The sequence below is a fragment of the Nomascus leucogenys genome, chromosome 10 (assembly GCF_006542625.1).
Source record: "Nomascus leucogenys isolate Asia chromosome 10, Asia_NLE_v1, whole genome shotgun sequence".
NCBI classification, from domain to species: Eukaryota; Metazoa; Chordata; class Mammalia; order Primates; family Hylobatidae; genus Nomascus; species Nomascus leucogenys.
In genome coordinates this window covers 43,071,340-43,093,942 of record NC_044390.1, presented here as the reverse complement: position 1 = coordinate 43,093,942, position 22,603 = coordinate 43,071,340, and the positions used below count along the sequence as shown (strand labels likewise).

Here is a 22,603-nt window from a genome sequence, read left to right as displayed (position 1 = left end):
TCTCCCACTGGCACCCCGAGCCCCCTCACCCCAGCTCCAGGCCGACCCCGAGCACCCCCCACCCCGGGAGTGCGGCCGCTAGGGGGCGCCCAGGCCCGGCCGGAGCCCGCGGTCGGGGCCCAGGCGCCGTTCCGGCCCGAGCGCACCCGCCCCGCGGTCCCAGCCGGTCTCCGGCCCGGGCGTCCCGGGAGCCAGGCGGGGGCGCAGTGCCGGCCAGGCGCACGCTCCGTTTCTTAGGAGCGGGGAAATGGTCGCCGAGGAGGAGGAGGAGGCACGGGCGGGGCGCAAAGGAAACAGGAGGAAGAGGAAGGGGAGGAGGAGTGGGAGTGGGAGAAGAGGAGGAAGGGGCGGCCGAAGCGGAGACCGGGGAGGGGCGCCCGGGGCGCGGACCTCGGCCGCGGGGAGTCTTGGCTGCCGCCGTCTCCATCGCGCCGCGCGCGTAAAGGAAATGGCGCGTCTGGCCGCGAGCGGTCGGCCTGGTGGCCCCGCGCGTCCCTCCCCCGCGGCGGCCGACCGCGTGTCCGCAGACGTCACGGGAGAGGGGCAGCGGGGCAGGGACCCTGGGAGGGCGGCCAGGGAGCGGGGGAGGGGCGGCCTGGCCCCCGGCTCCGCTCCAGCCCCGGCCGACTCGCAGCCCAGTTTCTTCCCAAGTCCCGCCCCCAGCCCCGGGCGCCGCGGCGGCGGCTGCTCTCCTCTTTGTAACCGAGGAGTCAAGAAATGTGAGAAACGTGCCCTGTGTTACTTATTTGGGAGCCGAAAATTTATGCCCAGCTGAAAGCGCCCGGGGAAATATTACATCAGATGAAATGACAATGATTAAAATCAGCCTCTCCCCCGCCCCCTCCCCGAGCCCGGAGGAGGCCCGGGCGCCGCGTGGCCGGCCGGCGGGGGGCGGGGGGCTGGGCCACGGAGGGCGCTGGGGCCTGGGCGCACCGCTCCCGGGAGGGTCCTGGCCGCGGCCCCGGCGGGAAGGCGCGGGCTCCGGGAGAGCCGGGTGGGGATCGCCCGGCGAAAGGAGGGGAAACGGCGCGTTTTTGTCGCCAGGCGCGGGCGCGCGGAGCTAATTGCGACTCTAATCGTCTGCCCCGCGGCGCAGCCGAGCCCCGAGCCAGGAGTCGCCGCGCGCGCCCGTTCGCGCTGGGTAATTTGGGGCCGGATCGCTGCCCTTTGCGTCCGGGCTGGGCCGCGGCGAGGCGCGGGCTAGGGGCTTGGAGTGGGGGGCTGGTTTTCTCTCCAGCAATCGAGGGAGGCCGCCGGAGAGAGAGGAGGGAGGAGAGGAGGTGGGAGCGGCGGGAGGGCAGCCGGAGAGCGGCGCGAAGAGGAGGCGGCGGCGGCGGAGGCGGCGGCCGCGAAGAGGGGAGGAGGCGAGGGGAGGGTGGGGAGGGGAGGCCCCGGCGCGCCGCGCCGCGAGGGGCCGCGCGAAGCGGGGGCCGGGGCGGGAGGGGTGGGTGGGGGGAGGGTTGGGGGCGAGAGAGAAAGTAACTCCAGGACGAGACCGGAGCGACCCGCACAGCGAGCATAGGCGGCGAAGCTGCGCCCGGCGCCCGAGACCGGCGGCTGCGGGGGCCGGGGGCTGCGCCTGAGCCCGATCTGCCGCTCCGGCTCCGAGGTAAGCCGAGCGCGGGCGGCCGCTGCTCAGAGCCGCGCACCCCTGCCCCGAAGTGGCTGCGATACCGAGAAAGTCGCCCGGCCAGGGTCCGGACCTGGGCGGGGGCGGCCGCTTTGTCCCTCTGCTGGGCGGCGGGGGCTGGCTGCGCGGGGGCGCCCAGCACAAAGGCCTGGTGCGAGAGTGGGGTTGCCCACGTGGGCTGGTCTTGGCCGCGGGTGGACCCTCCCCACGCGAGCGGGCTCGGAGCTTCCTGCCGCGCAGTGTGTGTGTGTATGTGTGTGTGTCTGTCTGTGTGTGTGTGTGTGGGCGCGCGCCCGCGCGCGCGCGCGCAGGTCCCCGCACTCTGGCCCCTGTTCTGGGCCAAGCGCCCTGCAGAGCCGGCGAGTTTCCGGGGTCAGAAACGGGCTCACGCAACTGGGGCTTCGGGGTGCACAAGGCCCGGCTTGGCGCCCAAAATCAGAGAAAGAAAGTCTCCAGCGGGACAGATGTGGGTCCTCTGACGCCCACCCCACGAGTCCGAAACCTGGCAGGAGGGGCTGTCGCGCTCGTGGTGGTCCCGGGCGCGCAGGGTTTGGGGCTGGGAGAGGGGCCGCGATGAGACGGGATCGCCGCCTGCAGATCCGGTTCCCCGCTGCCCGCCCGCACCCCCTGACCTGGACGCGCGCACCGGGCACACACTCGCAAACACAGCCGGGGGCGGACCCCGCCGCTGCAGCGCCTTTCTGTTTTCCGGCGGCCCCCACCCCCGACTGCAGAAAGATAAGCTTCAAGTTTTCGCTCCGTATCTCAAATGTGCATGAAGGAATTTAACTGCACGAGTGAATAACAGCATTAGTTTCAATTAATTTTTTTTAATCCCGGCAACAATAAACTTTGAGAACAAAAGCGCTTTTACGTCCTTAATTAGGCGAGCTTCCCATCTGTGGTCTCCAAGTGTCTGCCTCTTGATTTAACTTTGTCCCCGCCCCGCCTCCGCCGCAACCCCTCCCGGCCCAGCCCGGCGCTTCGGGTGCCGCGGCCACCCCGCCCCGCGGCGCCTCCAGCCTTGGCCCAGCCGTCTCCCGTCGCCCCTAAGTTCACACCGGCCGGCTGGCTCCGCGGCGGAGGCGGGGTGAGGGGGGAGGCTGGCGCGCACCAGGTGGCCCGCCTGCCTCTCCGGGGCCACCCCTGGGACAATTGTGCAGGCCCCCGGGACTTTCGCCCCGGGCCAGCGCCCTGAGTGCGGAGCCGAAGGGAGCTCGAGAGACGCCTTCTGTTTACCTTTTATGGTTAAAATAACAGCTTAGCAAAGAAGCGACTTCACGAAGAAGCGATTTAGTGAAATCGTCTCAAGCTGCCGCAGCTCAGCCAGTTTAATCACCCCCAGAGAGCCGAACAACTGCGAGCGCAATGGGACACAAAATCATTTTGTGTGTAAATGAGCGTGGCATTCTGCTCACTTCTCTCTGCTCGGGCGGGCGGGGCTCGGCGGCGGGCGGGCGGGGACCCGGGTCTCCCGCCGCAGCTGGAGAAGCGGGTCACTACCGGGCCAGTTTGGAAACCTGTGGGCCCTCCCGACCGCTATCGCTGAGTCCCCTGCAACAGGCGGGCCAGGGCGCACTGGGGCTGGGTGGTGGATTTGATGCTGGTGCTGGTGGAATGAACTTGTATCTCTCACTGCACCCACTTTTGTGCTTCTGACTTAAGCAGTGGTCTCGGAAAGAGGGTCGTGGTCCCGCACGGATGCGCTTGTTGGGGGAAACCTTGGAGATTCACGGCAAGGCGTAAAGCCTGGGGCTTCCAACGGTAAGTTTCTGGTTTGCCATGAGCATCAGGTTGTGCTTGGGAGGGAAAAGGGGCTAAGAACAGGGTGGAGCGGCTTCTGTGATGGAGGCTTGGTGTTCATGTCACTTTGGAATAGTGTCCTGGTATTGGGGAAAACATCTTGCAGTCCGCTTTGATAGAATTTCAGCCAGAATTCCTTCCTGTTCAGTTTATCCTCAGCTTCTGACTCCTCCCCCAGCGGAGCCTCCTAGGGCAGGATAATCCATTCCTGAGGTCTGTTTTGGTTCTCAGAACTCCTTGAGCTAAGTGACCTGGTTTTGTTTTTTTAAACTTCTGGAACTCAGGAATGCCAAAAGCAGTGGATTCTGAGTCTACAGGCCCCAGTGAGGGTATATAGTAAACATCACTATCTGCCCATTGCAACCTCCCACCCCAGTTTTATGTCAGGAAACTTGCCAGGGCACTCAAGGAGAGCAACCTTGCTTACATTTGCAGGATTTGATTCTCATTGGATTAAAATTGGATATTGAATTTCAAGGCACAGATTTTGATCCCAGAGTTTTAATGGGAAAAAGCAATCCCATGGGTCCCAAGAATTTCAAGTGGTTGCTCTCTTAAAGGTTAAACCTTCGAGAGACGTCCAGGGTAGGTGGTAGGTGGTAGGTGGTAGACGTCCAGGGTAGGAAGCCAGTGTCTGTGGATGTGTGAAGGGAGGTGACTATTCACGTGCAAATCTCTTCCTTCCTCCCTTTTGAGACAGCTGTAAATCAGTGAACAGGGCTGCAGAATCCTGCCCCTCCTGCATAGGGCCTGCAAAGTGCCCCGGGTGTGGCTTCCAGGGATGGAGGGACAATCTTAGGTGGCTACGGCACAGAGGAGAGTTACTGAGTGCCTCTGGGGAGGAGCAGTAGAAAGGGTCCATTGGCTGATCTGCTTGCTCTCTGCTTCCTCCTGGCCATCTCCTGATGCCTCGGGGGTATGTGATCCTGAGGGGTCTGGAATGCATTAGGCATAGACAACAATACTCTGGGAGTCTGGGGAGAAACTGAGGTGCAGGCTAGGCAAACAAAGACAGGTTTTCTCTGCTATTGGGAGCCACAGAGAAGAGGTGGCTTCCCAAGTGACTTGCCCTCATCCGTGTGCCTGGACTTCTGCTGAAAGGCTTCCCTGTGTCTGGCCAGATGCAAGCTGTATCTTATCACCATGGGGATGGTATTAAGAGAGGTCCTAGGTTCCCTGGCCCATGGAGGGTGAGGGGTGCTTTCTGAGCCTTGGTCCACAAGGCTGTTGCAAGAGGAGACACGCCTGGTAACATGGCTTGAAACGAAAAGTACCAGGAAAATCTGATTTGTTCTGAAACATTTTGGGGCAGTAATGGTGAGCATATGTTTCAGTGCTGTCATTAGCCGAATTAGCAGACATGGAGCTGCCCAGAAAACACATGTGTGAGTGTGACAGTGTGTGTGTGCATGTGTGTGTGTGTCATCTGCTACAGCCTGGAGGCCTGCTTTGGGGTATGGAGACAGAGAGATAGTGGCGGTGGAGTCAATCAGGGAGGGCTGCATGGACCTCGCAGGGTCTCAGAGAGCATGCAGAAAGGATGATTCTAAATGTCTTTGACCCCATGGTAGAGGACTATGAGGAATAAGCCTTCTCTGGTTTTGTCGATGCCTCCCGCAGATACTCTGGGCAGGGATGGAAGCCTAGATGCCTCACCGCAAGGAGCGGCCGAGCGGGTCCTCACTTCACACACACGGCAGCACCGGCACCGCGGTGAGCCTGCAGGGTGGGCTGGGTCCCTGCCGGGGGTTCCCTCTTTCCCATCTTCCCCAGCACCTGTTCACTGGCTGCCCTTCCTTGGGGCCATGACATTCAAGGTGGCTGTTGACTGGCTGTAGGATTATGTATTTTTGAAACAAAAACGCTCTTAATTTGATATGAAATTTCTACATGTATAAAACTCAACGCCTTAGGTGCTGAGGAAGTCACTAATTTAGAGGTGTCTCGTTACTGAGACAAACTTGCAAAAAACCCCTGAATCCCAATTCACAAATTGGTGATTCGTTTGTCAGGGGATATTTCACATCTAACACATAAGCCCACGACCTTTAATTAGAATTTTGCAGTTTGTTTTATGCCCCTGGAGGCTGACACCTTGAAAAATTTTTCTTGATTTCTTATTGCTAATAAGCATCTTTCTTTTTCCCTCTGGTACTTTGAAGAAAATGATGCAAATACACTTAATTACAGTGGTGGCCATAATTTGTCAGCTGAATATGTGATCAGGCACCGGCAGAAGTGATCTGATTAGATCTGTGATCACACTCTCAATAAAGGGAGTGCATGGCCGTGTTGTGGAGAAACTCTTGTGTTCCGCTTTGTTTCCATCTCTAGGAGGGAGGAAACATGTCCCGGCTGTCTCTCACCCGGTCGCCTGTGTCTCCCCTGGCTGCCCAGGGCATCCCCCTGCCAGCCCAGCTCACCAAGTCCAATGCACCTGTGCACATCGATGTGGGCGGCCACATGTACACCAGCAGCCTGGCCACGCTCACCAAGTACCCTGACTCCAGGTAAGAGTAAGCTCCTTGAAACATCAGTCATGTGTGGGTCAGGGCAGCATCTGTAATCTGCTGCCTGGGGGGTGGGGTCTCTCCCCCCTGTCACTCCACCCACCAGGGTCTCCAGGGTGCACAAGCTGACACAGCCTGAGGGAGCTAGGGTTGGGGAGTCCAAGTCTGCCTGTTGAAAGCTGCTATGCATAGAGGCTTGTGACCCTGACTTGGTGGCATTGGTGCAAGGTGGAGCTCCTGACCCACCTGCAGGGGACTAGGACTTATTCAGAACCAGCTCCGCCTGAGCCTGCCGGCTGCGGGCAGGGGAGTCTCACATACCTTCAAGTCTCAGGTGCAGCGGGCTGGGGAGTCTCATGTACCTTCAAGGTTCCTCTGGAGCGAGACTTAGGCCTGGCCTCTGCAGGGGGTCATTTGTGAGTGATACTGAGTAGGTAAGTCTTGGGGGCATGGGGGTGGGTATTTAATTCTATTTACTATTCCACCCCTGGGAAATTCACAAGGGGAGGGAGGAGGAGCTGCGGTGAGCTGCAGTATGCCATCTTTGTCATTTTCAGTGGCCACTGCTGGGCCCTAGAGGCTAGCAGCAGGCTTCCCTTGGAGCTGGTGTTGCAGTGACTAGCTAGGAATGAACCACATACCTCATCAGTGGATAAAGGGTCTCTGGCCAGGACCCTGGTTGGGGGCTCACAGGCACCCTCCATGCTGCTGAACTTACAGGCTGCCCAGGCCCTTGGGCCTGCGAGAGGTGCGGGGTGCTGGGTGCTGCCAACTCTCCTGCTCTTCCCTGCAGGGTGTTTCTCTCCTGGGTGAGGGACCTGCTTTCCCCGTTGGCACGGCAGCAGGGCTGACCCGAGTGGGGTGGGTCTCTGAGCAGCTTGCTCAGCCGAGGATGTTTGCTCCTGGCACAGAGGCGGCCATCACTCCCCTGGGGCTGCTGAAGGCTGAGCATGGGAGGGCCAAGGCTTCGGGCATCACCCCTGTGTTATGCATTTAAAATAACAGGAGGAGTTAATTAATCCCCCAGATACTGAGGGATCATCTCTGGGGAGCATACACGGCAGGCTGCATTGTCACCGGCGTGGTTCCTCACAGCAGGGAGGATGGTAGTGCGTGGAGGTGGCTTTCCCAGCCTGTTGGGGCTGCAGGGGAGCCTGTGCAGGGGCAGGCGTGGTCCCTTGAGGAGGAAAAACTGGAAATGGGTGCAGTGTCTAGTTCCAAATTCGGAGAGTCTAGGGTACAGATGGTGACTGGTATTCCAGTACCCCAGGTGGACAGAGACTCAGCCTGGGGCCCTGGGGCCTTGGGGCTTGTGGGGTGGGGACAAGAGCCACGGGGCCAGGTCAGCAGTGTCGGCCTGTGTGCTCACTCACAGAGCCCTGTCTAGGACGGGAGATCGATTCTGCTTATTTAATTTCCATTCTGCGGCATTTCCGAGTTGTTTGAGATAGATCATCCCTTAATCGGTTGACGACGTTTGTGAGTGAAATTCATAAAACCTTTGCCCACAACCCTCTCTGAAGAGTGTTTCCCGAAATCCGAGAGTTGCCTGTCTGAAGTAATTACAGCCCAGGCCTTGGGGGAGGCGGGTGGGAGAGGCTTCTCATTCTGGGCTCTTGGCTGCTGCCTGGGAGCAGGAGGGCAGGGGGCCATCTCCCCACCTCCCAGCCCCACTGTGCTGCTCACCCATTGCTCTGTTCTGTGGTGTGGGATGTGCTCTCATGGGGAGCTAGGGCCCCTGTGGCCCTGTAATCTGGCACTTGGGACCCTCCTGGTGTGCCCAAGGGGTGGCAGTCTATGTTCGTTTTTCCCCAGGGCTGGGGCTCAAGGTGAATCTGTTGTTCTGCCTGGATGGCCTCTGGCTGCTGTGGGGGTGCTCTGCAGGCCTGAAGCTTTGGACTAGAGGCCAGGGATGGCGTGACCTATAGGACAATCAGGGGTCGGGGGGCCAGGGGGGCCTGAGAAGTGGGTCAGGCAGCTGTGCTGGCAAGAGCCCCTCAGATCTCTCTTGTCCTTCTTGTAGTGGATTATTATAATATAAGCACTGTTTTCCACCATTTCTGGAAAAAACCAATCTCACCTAGTGTCACTGATCTATGAGACACCTAGAGATGGAGGACTAAGAGTGCTAAGGTCCTCAAGGGGTTTCTGGATGGTGATGATGACCTGCCCTAGGCAGCATTGTAAAAGCTGGGACCTCCACCCTCAGCTCCCCTGGGAACTCTGCCTGGGCTTCTGGATCTCGGCAGTTGGGGTGGCCTGGGTGCTGGAGAGCCTCGTGCTGGGTGCCTCCTCTGGTCTGCCTAGGAGCAGTCACTGGTGTTCACCCGAGACAGCCGAGCGCAGCCGGGGCTGGGAGTGGACTCCCTGGGCTGGCCACCTTGCTGGTGTCCTGCCTGCTTGACCCCCGTTAGCTGCCACCATCATAACCACACTCTGACATCCATCCTGACTGTGGGAAGCATCAAATGAAGATGGCCAGGAGCTCCAGAACTCTTAAAACCTGGTGCCTGAATCAGCCAGGAAATTGGAGCCAGAGCTTAAAAAAAAAAAAGGAAATAAGCAAGAAGACGAAGGCCATCCTGATGCTCCCCCTTGTGCACACAGCGCGGGTGGTTGGAGGCATCTTTTCTGCCCCTGAGGGTCCCAGCTGCTGCAGCATGAACTGGCCACCTAATTCCATGGAGGACTTCAGAAGCTGGCCCCTCAAACCCTGCAGCCTCTCTCAGAGGGTGGCCTGGGCCGTTTTCCACAGGGAATGTGGAGCCCCTGACAGAACTGGGAACTCATACCTGCAGGGCTGAGAATGGCTGGGGGCTCCTCCATGGTGATTATCCTCACCTTTCCTCAACCTGCTCATGTCCTTGGCAGCCTCAGATGCCAAGGGCATGAAAGGCCTCTGTCCTGGGAGAGGCCATACAGCTACTGCTTGATCCAGGAGCCGATACTGAACCATGGAAAGATCTAGAATCAGCCTGTCCTGAAATAAGGCAGATGGAAAACCTTCTAAGCTTGGACCAATGAGACAACCTAGAACCCATCCAGCCCTGGAATGTGGGTGCATCAGGAGTCTTCTAGACCAACAGGACCAGCTAGAGCCTCAGCCAGACCTGACGTCAGAAGGGTTGGGAACTCAGCCAAGCCTAGAATGCTGCCTGCTTACATGGACTTTGGAGCTCTGCTGGGAAGGGTGGGGAGAGTTCCCAGGGAGGCCAAGGGTTTGGATCTGCTGACTCACCTTGGATGTGGCTCTTCCCACCGGTGCCACACATGGACCTCAGCCACCTGCCAACCGCTGCCCATGGTATCTGGCAGCCTGGGCCAGACCCATCTGTCTCCAGGAATGCTGGGTGGCCCTCACTCTGACATCTGGATGTCCACGCTCTGCTAGACCAGGTCCTAGGGCCTTTGTAACTGGAGCCAGCTGTGGAACCCACAGCCTTTCCAGCAGGGGCTGTGACCTGCAGTGCCATTGTCACCAGGCCTAGGGGGTTGACAGGGCTCATCGGCCTTTGGAGCTCTGAGATGAGTTGTATCTGGGTGGCTGCAGCTCTGGTTCCACAGACTCAGGCTCACAGCAGACTCTGACCTCCCCATGCCCATCTACGAGCAGCCTTGCCCTTTTCTTTCTTTCTTTTAAGCGACAGCATTTGTCTTTCTTGACCAGGCTGGAGTACGTGGTGTGATCTCTGCTCATTGCAACCTCAAACTCATGGACTCAAGTGATCCTCCCACCTCAGCCTCCCAAGTGGACTACAAGTGCATACCACCATACCCAGCTAATTTTTAAATTTTTTGTAGAAATGGGGTCTTGCTGTGTTGCCCAGACTGGTTTCAAACCCCTGGCCTCAAGCAATCCTCCACCTTAGCTTCCCAAAGTGCTGGGATTACAGGTGTGAGCCACAGTGCCCAGCTAAACTGTGCCCTTTATACTACCTTGCTAGGACAGAAACTTGCACCATGTTCCCAGAGACTCCATACCCAGGCAGACCATCGTGGCTGATGCATTGAGTGTGCCGGGCCATCAGAGCATAGGATGGTGTGGACGGGAGGCCCTGAGGGCAGACTTGGGGGCTCTGACCCCCTCAGCTCCTGCCCAGCTAGTGTGTCCTGGGTGCAAGTGGCAATGGGGCAGGGCCCTGGAGGCGGCTGACTTGGAGTGGACAGAGGAGTGGGCTGCTGTTGGAACAGGGGGCATCCCTGCAGGAGTTCCTGCTGGTGCAGGCAGAGAGTGAGGGGCTTAGGCTTGTGTGCAGGCCGGGCTGGGAAGCCTAGGTCCCAAGTTGGAGCTACTGTTCTCCCAGCTGTGCAGAGACACTGCCACCTTGGCAGGGTCCAGCTGGGCAGGAGTGTGGCCCTGCCTGCTGAAGGATGTGGTGGCGCTGCCTTTGGGGAAATGATGCCAACCTCCCTCCTGTTCACAAGCCAAGCTCTTGGCTACTCCCACCCCTCTTTAGGGTTCCTAGTTATCCATAGCTCGACCTGGGGTCTGCCAGGGCAGTTGCCAAACCAGAGCCGGCCGCCCTGGGCACTGGGGAGGTGGTATCAGCCCTGGCTCTGAGGCCTGGCTGCTCCTCCCTGGAGTGGACAGGGACAGGCATCGGGGCTCCCCGAGACCCTTCTCCTGGTCTTGCGTTTGTTAGAACCACTGCCCTTCAGAGGACAGGGTACTGGCACCTGCCTTCTCTCCAATCCCCATCCGCCACCACTAGGTGTGGTGTGCATACGCTGTGGCATGTGTGCACATATGTATGCACTGTGGCGCATGTGTGTGCATGGTTTCTGTGTGCGTACACACTGGCATGTGTGTATGCCTGTGTTGTGGAATGTGTGCAAGTGCCCTGTTGCATGTGTGTACTGTGGCACACTTGCCATCCCTCATGTCTGCCTCTGTTTCTCCCTGTGGGCTCCCTGAGTGAGCGGCAGTAGGGGATTTGTGCCGTCATGTCTCTGGGTGCCTGGTGTTGACAGGTGTGTGTTCTTTCCTGGATGTGTCTGGGTCTGCGTGATGATGTGTGTTGGGAAGGAAGGGACCATGTGACCCTGTGCCTGTTGCACAGGCCTGTTGTGTCTCACACTCGTTTACATGGGTTGGGTGGGGAGGATGTATGTCCTGGCTGGTTTACTGGGTGTGTGGCTGTTGGCCAGCGTGTTGGATGGTTCATGTGCATTTTCTGGGTAGGTCTGTCTGGCAAGAGTGTGTGCACCGGGCCTGTGACCAGCTGGTTTGTGTGTAGGGGGTAAGGTGCCTGTGTCTTGCTATAGCTTTCCAGGCCTGTAACATAACATGTGTTGGCAGGCTGGTGTGTACAGCTGGGTGTGTCCCTCTCTGGCTGTGACTTGTGGGTGTAGGCAGGATGTGTGGTGTGTCCTGTTAACTGTAGCCTGGCTGCCCCAGGTGTGTGCAGATGTCAGGCCTGGAACAGTTCCAGAGTCACCCATGTCAGGTCCCTCACCCCTCCAGCCATGTGGGCCCTAAGGAGTGGGGGCTGGTTGTGGGAAGACAGGCAGACTTGTCCCCATCCTTCAGACATCCCACCTCACCTGTCTCTCCCAGAATAAGCCGCCTCTTCAATGGCACTGAACCCATCGTCCTGGACAGTTTGAAGCAACATTATTTCATTGACCGGGATGGGGAGATTTTCCGCTACGTCCTGAGCTTCCTGCGGACGTCCAAGCTGCTGCTCCCAGATGACTTTAAGGTAAGTCTGTGGCTGGCCGCCCCGCTGCGCTGCCTGTGTGATGGCATTACACGGGGGACGCTGTGACTTAATAAATGGACCCCTGGTTGTCATGGTAACCATAAAAAGTTAAACGATGAAGCCGAGGGCTAAATCAGTTTTTCTAAACTAATTTTGTTTTCTCACGTTTTTAGCTTATTTATCAGGGTATATAACAACAATTAAGCTGCGGAACGTACCCCAGCTGAACGTTTGTCGTGTTTAAAGATGGGCGCCTGCCAGCGTTTATAGTAGTTAGAGGTTCATAAATCTGTTCCATCAGCTGGGTGCAGTGGCTCATGCCTGTAATCCCAGCACTTTGGGAGGCCAAGGTGGGTGGATCACTTGAGGTCAGGAGTTCGAGACCAACTTGGCCAACTTGATGAAACTCCATCTCTACTAAAAATACAAAAATTAGGCCGGGCGCGGTGGCTCACACCTGTAATCCCAGCACTTTGGGAGGCTGAGGCGGGTGGATCACGAGGTCAGGAGTTTGAGACCAGCCTGGCCAAGATGGTGAAACACCGTCTCTGCTAAAAATAGAAAAATTAGCCAGGCGTGGTGGCAGGCCTGTAATCCCAGCTACTCGGGAGGCTGAGACAGGAGACTCACTTGAACCCAGGAGGCAGAAGTTACAGTGGGCCGAGATTGCGCCACTGCACTCTAGCCTGGGTGACAGAGCAAGACTCCGCCTCAAAAAAAAAGAGAGAAAGAAAAGGACGGCTGTAATTAGACTTCAAAAAGTAAAGAATAAAAAGAAAAATGAAAAAATTAGCCAGGCATGGTGGCAGGCCCATGTAATACCAGCCTCTTGGGAAGCTGAGGCAGGAGAATCTCTTGAACCCGGGAGGTGGAGGCGGAGGTCGCAGTGAGCCGAGATCACATCACTGCACTCCAGCCTGGATGACAGAGCAAGACTCTCTCTCTCAAAAAAAAAAAAAAAATCTGTTCTGTGTTGGGCAATTTGCAGGGAGAAAAGCCCTGATGACCGAACAGATACCCTTTAAACAAAAAGTTAACCCCCAGGTCTCAGGGTGAGCCCGTCAGGGCAGGTGACCTGGTTCCCTGGGTCATGCCTCAGTGCTGAGCCCCTCCCACATGTCAGGGACTCTGGGAAGAAGGAAACTCAGGCCTGGGGTACACTGGCATGTATTAATACTAGCAAATGTCTGTCCTTCCTTCCTTCATTCCTTCCTCTATCCAGAGGACCAGTAGCCCTGGGGCCTTGTCTTTCATCCAACTCAGTTACTGGGTGCCAGCCACTGAATTCAGGCTGAAAACAGTGAAACACACACACTAGGACCTGCCCCACAACACTTACACTCCGCAGACAGATACTGAACTTGAATTCCATGTGACCTGGGCTGGGTGGGCTTGAAACAAACGATGTTCATCTGGGTGGTGAAGGCAGAATGGGGCCAAACAGGTGTGAGGGCCTTGGTGCAGGAGGTGGGGGCAGCAGACGGCTTGATGCATTCCAGAACTGGAAAGAAGGTGTCAAGCCTGGAGCCTTATGGACTGGGAGGGGGGAGGGTCAAGAAAGGAGGGTGCTCTTTTATGTCAGGACCTTGGCGGGTGGCCCAGTGCCTGGCATTTAACTCTGAATGCAGTGGAAGGGGTGTGTGCAGGGGAAGGGCAGTCAGATCTGCAAATTGGGAAGATCTCTCTGGCTGTTGTGTGGGGAAGGAGGCAGGGAGGGGTGGGGGTGGGTGCAGTGAGGCAATTATGGATGAGGCCCCTTCCCCAGGCCAAGGGAGGCTGGGTGGAGGCTTTGGGTGGACCAGGATGGAGACAGAGAAGATGGAGCAAGGTGGCACATCAGACTTTTGTTTAATACAGGCACAGTGGCTCACTTGGTCATCTCAGCACTTTGGGAGGCCAAGTGGGGAGGATCCTTTGAGGCCTGGAGTTCAAGACCAGCCTGGGCAACATAGCGAGACCCTGTCTATACAAATTTTTTTTTTTTTAATTAAAAAAGGCCGGGCACGGTGGCTCACGCTTGTAATCCTAGCGCTTTGGGAGGCCAAGGTAGGTGGATCACCTGAGGTCAGGAGTTCGAGACCAGCCTGACCAATATGGAAACCCCGTCTCTACTAAAAATACAAAAATGAGCCAGGCGTGGTGGTGTGCACCTGTAGTCCCAGCTACTCGGGAGACTGAGACAGGAGAATTGCTTGAACCCAGGAGGCGGAGGTTGCAGTGAGCTGAGGTCGCACTACTGCACTCCAGCCTGGGCGACAGAGTGAGATTTCGTAAGTAAGTAAGTAAATAAATAAGCAAGCAAGCTGCAAAAGCACATGGTTGTGGTAGTGTAAAGGGCCTCTTGCAGGTGCCCCAGGGCTTGTGGCTTGAATTCTGAGTTGGTAAGTCGAGGCCTGGGGTGGACCAGGCTGTGGGAGTGGGGTTTCTGCCCCTGCACGGGAGAGCTGGTGGTGCATCAGATGGAGAAATTCTGGGCTATGACAAAAGATAGGGTTGTCTGGCATGCAGTTGTCATTTAAAATCTCAGGAGAGTGGCCAGGAGAGGTAGCTCACACCTGTAATCCCAGTGCTTTGGGAGGCCAAGGCAGGAGGATCATTTGATCCCAGGAATTCCAGACCAGCCTGGACCCTGTGTCTACAAATAATTATTATTGTTATTATTATCCTGGCATGATGGCTCATGCCTGTAGTCTCAGCTGCTCGGGAGGCTGTGTCAGGATCCCTTGAGCCTGGGAGTTCAAGGCTGCAGTGAGCTATGATCACATCACTGCGCTTCAGTCTGGGCTACAGAATGAGACCCTGTCTAAAAAAAAATAGAATCTCAGGAGCAAGTGAGAGTGGAGAGAACAGAGGCCCAGGATAGAGCCCTGAGGAGCCCTTGCATGGGGCAGGAGAGGCAGGATGGGCCACTGACCGATGACAGGCCCAGAGGTCAGGGTTAGAATCTAGGCCTCCCTCCAGGCAGTTCCAAAAGCCAGGACCAGCAGGTGGAAGGGACTTAGGGCCTGTAGGTCAGGGGGCTGGGCTTCCTTGCCTCTTCCTCAGGTGTGAGTCATGGGACCTATGGGACCTTGGCCACTCCCAGTGGGGTGGGTATGTGTGAGTGTGTATGGTGTGCATATGTGGCCCAGGGCATGGGGCCAGTATCAGCTCCTGAGGGACAGTCTGTGCAAGCCTGCTCAGCCCAGAAGGGGGCTGCCTGGCAGGGGGCGGGCTTCCCCTCCCTGGACACTTTGTCACACTCTGCCTGTTTGGGCAGGGGCTGGGCCAGGCACTTGGCACATCTAGCATCCTTTGATCCTCACTTTCATTCTCTGAGCTGGTTGTTTATGTCCATTTTATACATAAGGGAACTGAGGCCGGGCGCAGTGGCTCACGCCTTGGGAGGCCGAGGCAGATGGATTACATGAGGGCAGGAGTTCAAGACCAGCCTGGCCAACATGGCAAAACCCCATCTCTACTAAAAATATAAAAGTTAGCCGGGTGTGGTGGCAGGCACCTGTAGTCCCAGCTACTCGGGAGGCTGAGGCACGAGAATTGTGGAGTTTGCTGTGAGCCAAAATTGAGCCACTGCACTCCAGCCTGGGTGACAGAGAGAGTCCATCTCAAAAAAAAAAGGAACTGAGACTCCCAGTTAGTGAGATATAGAGGTTTAGAGGTCTCAGGGCAGGTTGATGATGAAGCTGAAAATCTGACCCAGAGGCCTGGCTGGAGAAGAACTTTTTTTGCTTCTGGGTAGGCTGTGAGCTCCTCCAGGATGGGCACAGGCCAGCTCCCTGTGCCCAGCATGATCTCTTCTCTCAGTGGGATTCTAAGGCAGCAGCAGGTCCCCAGGCATAGGCACAGCCTCGTCCTTTAGTGGAGCTTCCGGGTCTTTCCATGGGGAGGCTTCACTGCCCAGTGTCTGAGGCCAGATGGAAGGGCTCAGGGGGGCTGGCACAGGTGCACATCAGCGGCTGCCCTTGGGACAAGGCTAGGTTCTTTGTACTTGCAAACACTCAGTTGCCCCATCTGTACAATGGGTGCAACCGGCCCAGTCCACACAATGCCCTGGGAGTCGCAGTTCCTGCAGAATTGGTTGGAACCTGCAGGCCGCCTCCCCCTCCCCCTTCCCCCACCGCCCCTACATCAACACCCTGTGCGCCTTTCCCCAGGACTTCAGCCTGCTGTACGAGGAGGCGCGCTACTATCAGCTCCAGCCCATGGTGCGCGAGCTGGAGCGCTGGCAGCAGGAGCAGGAGCAGCGGCGCCGCAGCCGGGCCTGTGACTGCCTGGTGGTGCGCGTCACACCCGACTTGGGCGAGCGGATCGCACTCAGCGGCGAGAAGGCCCTCATCGAGGAGGTCTTCCCCGAGACGGGAGACGTCATGTGCAACTCCGTCAACGCCGGCTGGAACCAGGACCCCACGCACGTCATACGCTTCCCACTCAACGGCTACTGCAGGCTCAACTCGGTACAGGTGAGGGCTGCGCGCTGCCCCCTCCCCGCCGCACCCCCGGCGTCCGCGGAGCCCTCCAGGGGCAGAGTGAGCTGGAGGGAGGCGCGATCCCTGAAATGGTGAAGCCCTCCGTGCCATCCTACAAAAAAGGCAACAATGTGTCGATGCATAATTTATGTCCCTCTCATAATTAAATGATGGCGCCTGGGGGATGGACTTAAAAAAATCGATCTGTACTTTTTTTTTTTTTCCCAAAAGGATGTTCTATAAAAATGGCCCAGAGTATTTTCAACAAAGCGTGCTTCATATGACACCCAGAGTCTGACTTTGGATTCGAAATAAACCCAGGCAACAGGCGAGGCAGGACAGAGGCTGAGTGGAAAGGTGACCTGGAGCCCCTTCCCTCTCCCTGCTGACCTGGGAGTCGCAGGCACCTACCAGCTGCCAAGAGAATCCCTGGACTGGCTCTTCCTGGATGGGTCCAAGAATTGGACAGCTCAGATGGAGTGAGGGCCTATTTTCCAACAGCTCTTTGCAGACCCAAGAGCTTGGCACATTTCTGGGTTAGGGTGAAATGGGCTTTGCAGGGAAGAGGGCCCCCTGTGCACACATTCCACAGCCTGTCGGTCAGAACTTGCTAGTTGCAGGAGACGAGTGTTACACGCAGTCATCAGACCTCACCCTCACAGAGGCACAAACCCACATAGTTGTGGACGCCTGCAGAGACTCAGATATTGAGAGGACTTCTTTTTCTCTCCCTCCAGAGCTCCCACGAGCTGATGCACTCCCAGGCTTCAAACCACCTGGAATGCACAGCTCAGGGAAGCCGGTGGATGCCTAGAGGCTGAAGGACAGGGAACTCTTCATTATTGGGGCAGGACTCAGGGAGGACGCTTGGGGCCATGCGTCTGGAGAGAGGGCACAGGTTACACCCTACAGAATAAAGAAGGGACCCAAAGGTTCTTTTTGCCTCCTGGAATCAAGGCCCTGAGGGCAGCAGGATGGTGGCCTGGGTGGGGTCGTCCAACTGGGTTTGGTAACCTGAGGGGTCACTGGGCCTGGCAACTTCCGTCCCTCTGGTAGTGGAACCCAGCACGTGGTTCTGTAGGGACCTTTGTCGGTGAGCGAGACTGAGATCATCACAGGAGAAGGTTCTCTGGCTGGCTGCCCCAGCAGGCACCCACCTGCCTGCCAGGCCAAGCCAGGTGTCCTCTTGCAGCTTGGCCTTGATGACCTCTGTTTCTTCCTGGGCAGGTCCTGGAGCGGCTGTTCCAGAGGGGTTTCAGCGTGGCTGCATCCTGTGGGGGTGGTGTGGACTCCTCCCAGTTCAGCGAGTATGTGCTTTGCCGGGAGGAGCGGCGGCCGCAGCCCACCCCCACCGCTATTCGAATCAAGCAGGAACCCCTGGACTAGGCCCTGCTTCATTGCCCACCTGGGCCCCCCCAGGGACCTGGAAACAGTGCTGGGGAGTTCTGCCTGTGTATACTTGGCCGTGGGCATGAGACTGAGGGTGAGGCTGGAGGGTCCAAAGCTGGCCCAGCGAGCACCAGGGCCCCAGGTGTCATGGCAACAGACGGTAGGATGCTGGAGGCATGCCTGCAGAAGGACTGTTGATGTGACCCAAAGCTGCAGCGGTGGGAACTCGGCTGCCAGCTCTCCCAGCCCCTCAGCTTCCCAGCCTGGCACAGCATCCTCTGAGGCCCCGGGGCCTGTTGGGGCGGGGTCAGAAGAGCCGTCTGCAGCTACTTCAGAGGAGCTGTTTATCCCTCTCCATGCCGGGCAGACTCTGGCGGGTCTCCTAGCGTCCGAGATGGCTTATTTTTCTACAGTATTTAAAATGGATGCAACCCTAACTGCAAAAGTCAGAGAGGCCGACAAGGACCAACGCTTCTTTATCTGGTGCTCAGTTCTCAGTCGGACGTGCAGCATGGCTGCAGGGTGGACCAGCTGCCTGGCATTCAGGCCCAGATGCCTGCAGGGCTGGGGCTCTCGGGACAGATGCAGGGATGTGTGCTGCAGGGCTGCTGGGAGGAGAGTGGTGGGGGCCTGAGGGCTGAGTGACTCTGTAACCACCTGAGACCTTCACCTTTGCTGCCGTTGGGGGCTCAGGCTACGCTCCGCGGGTCACCTGACCTCCTGCTGCCTGGGGGCTTCCGGTCCTGTCTGTGTGGACTGGCACCTGGGCTGCTGGAGAAGTCTCCTCCCGTTCAGACCAGCCTCAGGGCTGCACCTTACCTCAGGAATGGGCCCCACCATGAAGGGGCCCATCTGTCAGCAGCGTCTTCTAGGTGCCCAGCTCAGGGAGCCATCCCCAGCTCCAGTTTTCTCATGTGAATATGCACAGAGTTTTAATTAAAGTTGTTACACTAGCCTGCCGATGAGACCCAGACACAGGCAGACCTGGCGCTCTTGATCCCCGATTCCAGTGAGGACTGGCCCTGAGGAGTCCTTGCAGACCTGCTGCCTCCCCCACGACAGGCCCAAAGATGGACCCCCCTGGCCTTGTGACAGTTCCCCAAGTGTTCTCCGGTGGAGAAACTGCAGAGGACTGGTGGGCGGGGCTCCCCAGCCATCACCATCCTGTGTACAATGGCTGTAGACTTGTATATGGCTCCTTTAATATTGTAAAGATGCTGATGTACAATTGTGCGTTTGTGTGAACACATTGCGTTCCCAGTCCATGCCATAAATGATGCTCTCAAGCAAAAGACTGGAGGCTCTGTCCTGTGCAGAAGCAGCAGCCAGACTCCCGCATTCGAAGTTGTGCAGGGAGGTTTGGGGGCGGAACGGATTCCTCCCTTGGATCCTTCAGTTCACATCGAGGAATAACCCGCAGGGGTGGTGGGGGAAGGTCAGTGGCTGGGTCCTGAGCTTGGTGTTATTTATTGCATTTGGGTGCCTGTCCCCTCAGGGCAGCACAGATTCTGAATTCTGATTCACAGCCCCTAGCCAGATGGGAACTGGGAAAGAGACAGAAGGCGTCTGGGTGCTTTTGAACCCTGTCTCAAATGTTTGGGATTTTCTGTCTCACTGTTATTTGGTTGGGGATGATGTCCTCTTTAGACCCCCACATAATGGTATGAGAAGGTGGCAGGCAGTGGCTCAGGCAGCCAGGGGGGACCAAGTCACGCAGCCAGCGTGAGACCTGCAGTTCACCTAAGCACAGAACGAGATCTCAGTATGCGTCTATGTAAACAGATTCACATAGGCCTCCAATTTCAATGAGACCTTTTACATTTTTTCTCAAAGCCCTTATGTTCTAACCCATGAGAACCATTTTACCTGCCCCCTAAGGGCCACCAGCTTCGACCTGCCTCAGGGGACGGCAGCACAGACCAGCCGCTCCCTGTCCAAGGCTGCAGAGCAGACGCCATCCCACTGTACAATCGAATTTGCTGGACAAACTTGATAGGTTTCTCTGCTTAGCAACGAGCCTATAGTTGGCACATCTGCGTTTTGGCATCTGAGGCTCCCATCTGAGTGGAGGAGAAAGTGTTGTGTTTATTAGCAAGGAAGTCTTGTGAAAACAGCTCACTGCTGTGTGTGTTTATGGATTTTTCTGATATAACAGCCAGCATGGTTACCGAGTGGTAGAGATTCTCGAACATTCTCAAACTCTCTTTTTGGGTAAATCATTGTGCTAAAAATAAAATTTATTAATAAAGAAGGGGAAAAAGGAGTAACTCTACCTGACTAAATGTTACTCTATTTATTTCTTACTAATTAAGTAAAACCAGGAAGTATGATTTTACATCAACCAGAGAATTTCTGAATTTATAGGGAAATGCTGTGTTCCCATAATGATGCTATAATTCTAATATATCTAGTCCCCATAAACAGTAAGTACAAATTATCATTCCTTTAAAGCATTTTTACACTTCCTGGAATGAGTATATTATAAGCAATCTTTTGTCAAATGCCAGCAGTATAAACGTTACTTCTGCTCTTTGTAAACCTCAAAACTCATTATTCTTGATTATAAGCAACTGGACAGAACCATGCCAAAGCTTCCCAGTTTCCCACCAAACCCCTGCCAGCGAGTGCAGAGAACTCGCAAAGCCACAGCAGGCGGCCTCAGCCACTGTCCCGCTCACAGGGGGCCCGATGCCAGGTCACAACACTAATAATATCTTTCAAAAAATGTGTCTTTTTTTTTTTTTTTAAAGCTACTGCTTGACTGTTCCTTAGAACAAATAAAGGATATTTTATAAATTACAGCTCTAGCCCTTGGTTTGTAATTCACAGAAGCAGCCACAGTCAGGTACTCCAGCATGGGTCCTCAGGAACCACTACTCCCCACACTTGGGACCTGGTGTGGCTACTGAGTAGGACCTTAACATCCCAAATCCCAAATCCCAGAGCTTCCTGATTTGAGGACCAACCAGAGAGCAGCAGCGTTGTCTCTAGGCTTTCAGTGCACATGCTGTTGGCAGATCTAGGGGGGACAGTGGTTCAGGCATGCCCTCCCTTTACCTCTCCAGACCCCCAAGCCTGGACTCAAGTGTTCAGGCTGTGATGAGCATGTTGCACTATGTTGGTATTGCATATGTATATATCTGTGAACCAAACCACTAACATTTAAAAGAAGGAAAGTGGGCGGGTCACAGTGACTTATGCCTGTAATCCCAACACTTTGGGAGGCTGAGGCGGGAGGATTGCTCGAGCACGGGAGTTCAAAACAAGCCTGGGCAATTTGGTGAGACCCCATCTCTACAAAAGAATTTAAAAATAAGCCACGCATGGTGGCGTGTGCCTATAGTCCCAGCTACTCAGGAGGCTGAGGTGGGAGGATCACTTGAGTTCAGGAGGTTGAGGCTGCAGTGAACCATGTTCACACCACTGCACTCCAGCCTAGGCAACAGAGCAAGCCCCTGTCTCAAAATAAATAAAATTAAAAAGAGAAAGCACAGCTGGGTGTGGTGGCGCACACCTGTAATGCCAGCACTTTGGGGCGGAGGCGGGTGGATCCCCTGAGGTCATGAGTTCAAGACCAGCCTGGCTAACATGGTGAAACCCTGTCTCTACTAAAAATACAAAAAAAAAAAAAAATTAGCCGGGCATGGTGGCATGTGCCTGTAGTCCCAGCTACTCGGGAGGCTGGGGCATGAGAATCGCTTGAACCCGGGAGACAGAGGTCGCAGTGAGCCGAGATGGCACCACGCACTCCAGCCTGGCGACAGAGCGAGACTCCATCTAAAAAAAAAAGGGAAGCACAGATGTGAGAAATGGGGAAACTATATCCATTGAGCCACTGACCAAGATAATATTTAACTTGACTAAGCCTAGCAGAGCCTGCCCACTTGCCCTCCCTGGAGGCCAATCCACATTCTTGGGGGAATGCTGTCTGCCAAGATGGCTGCATCCCATCAAGCCCTGCCTTCCCTCCTGATTCTCCAGAGACAGGAAAATGGCTGCACTGGCCCTGGAAGATACTCAGTTTCTCCTAAGTAGATGACAAGGTGGAAAATACAAAAATAGGAAACTGCCAGGGGATATTCAGTTGGAGGCAGGAAATCTGCCTCAGTTCAAAACAATAGGGAGGTCTAGACAGAGGGACAACTGATGGCCAGAGAAGGCAGCCGCTGGCCTGGATGGAGTCTGACATCTGGGCTGATGTAGCTGTTGTAGGAAGTAGGATGTCACAGTTTGATGGCCATCTCAAGGGGGGTAGGCAATGTGTTTAGCCACAAGGCTCAAGTCAGCCAAGTAATACTGGTCTTGTCACATGTGTGACGAGAATGTGGGTGGCTCTCTTTGCTCAACCCCGCCCAAAGGAGGAGTTTCCTTGTAGAGAGAGGGCTTGCCCTCACCTGGAGATCAGGGGCTGGCAGCCGTCTTATCTCTGATGGGAGATTGATGTGGAGTTACCTGCACTGAAGAATCTGGGTCACTGTATAGGGTAAAAGCCCACATCGTTAACTGCCACAAATTTTAAAATTTTCTACAAATGGATATGCTTAGAGTGAATGGTAAGAACAGGGTCAGGTGCAGTGGCACACACCTGTAATCCCAGCACTTTGGGAGGCTGAGGTGGGTGGATCATTTTAGGTCAGGAGTTCGAGACCAGCCTAGCCAACATAGTGAAACCCCGTCTCTACTAAAAATACAAAAATTAGCCAGGCATGGCGGCACGTGCCTGTAGATCCAGCTACCCGGGTACCTGAGGCAGGAGAATCGCTTGAACCTGGGAGGCAGAGGTTGCAGTGAGCTGAGGTCTCACCACTGCACTCCAGCCTGGGTGACAGAGTGAGACTCCTTCTCAAAAAACAGAAAAAAAAAATGGTAAGAATAGAAAGATGATGTTAATGCATATGTGTCAAAAGCAGCTCCTGCCTTTATTAGTGAGAGGTTTCTCATTAGATCAAATGAAATTTCTTGTCAGTATCCAGAGAAACCTACAAAGGCATCACAAAGATAAAGCTCTAATGTCCAACATAAAGCCCGAAACAAAAGATGGTCTAGGGCACCTGCTTGGAGGAAGGTCTATCCAGGAACAACTGTATTTAGGTTAAACTGCTA

General features: G+C 55.9%; 1 protein-coding gene across 7 annotated transcripts; it reads left to right on the top strand.

The window, feature by feature from the left end:
- Positions 1-1,466: 1,466 nt before the first annotated feature.
- Positions 1,467-20,299, top strand: KCTD15 (potassium channel tetramerization domain containing 15). Of its 7 annotated transcripts, XM_030820230.1 has the most exons (8): positions 1,467-1,609; positions 2,891-3,018; positions 3,299-3,394; positions 5,054-5,146; positions 5,768-5,943; positions 11,501-11,645; positions 15,800-16,105; positions 17,339-20,299. In XM_030820230.1, the coding sequence occupies exons 4-8, from the start codon at positions 5,081-5,083 to the stop codon at positions 17,495-17,497; spliced, it is 852 nt and encodes a 283-aa protein (XP_030676090.1). In that variant the 5' UTR covers positions 1,467-1,609; positions 2,891-3,018; positions 3,299-3,394; positions 5,054-5,080; the 3' UTR covers positions 17,498-20,299. The 7 variants fall into 7 exon arrangements, with proteins under 7 accessions (XP_030676090.1, XP_030676089.1, XP_030676088.1 ...); XM_030820229.1 differs by lacking the exon at positions 2,891-3,018; XM_030820228.1 differs by lacking the exon at positions 2,891-3,018 and having other exon boundaries at positions 3,296-3,394.
- Positions 20,300-22,603: the final 2,304 nt, after the last annotated feature.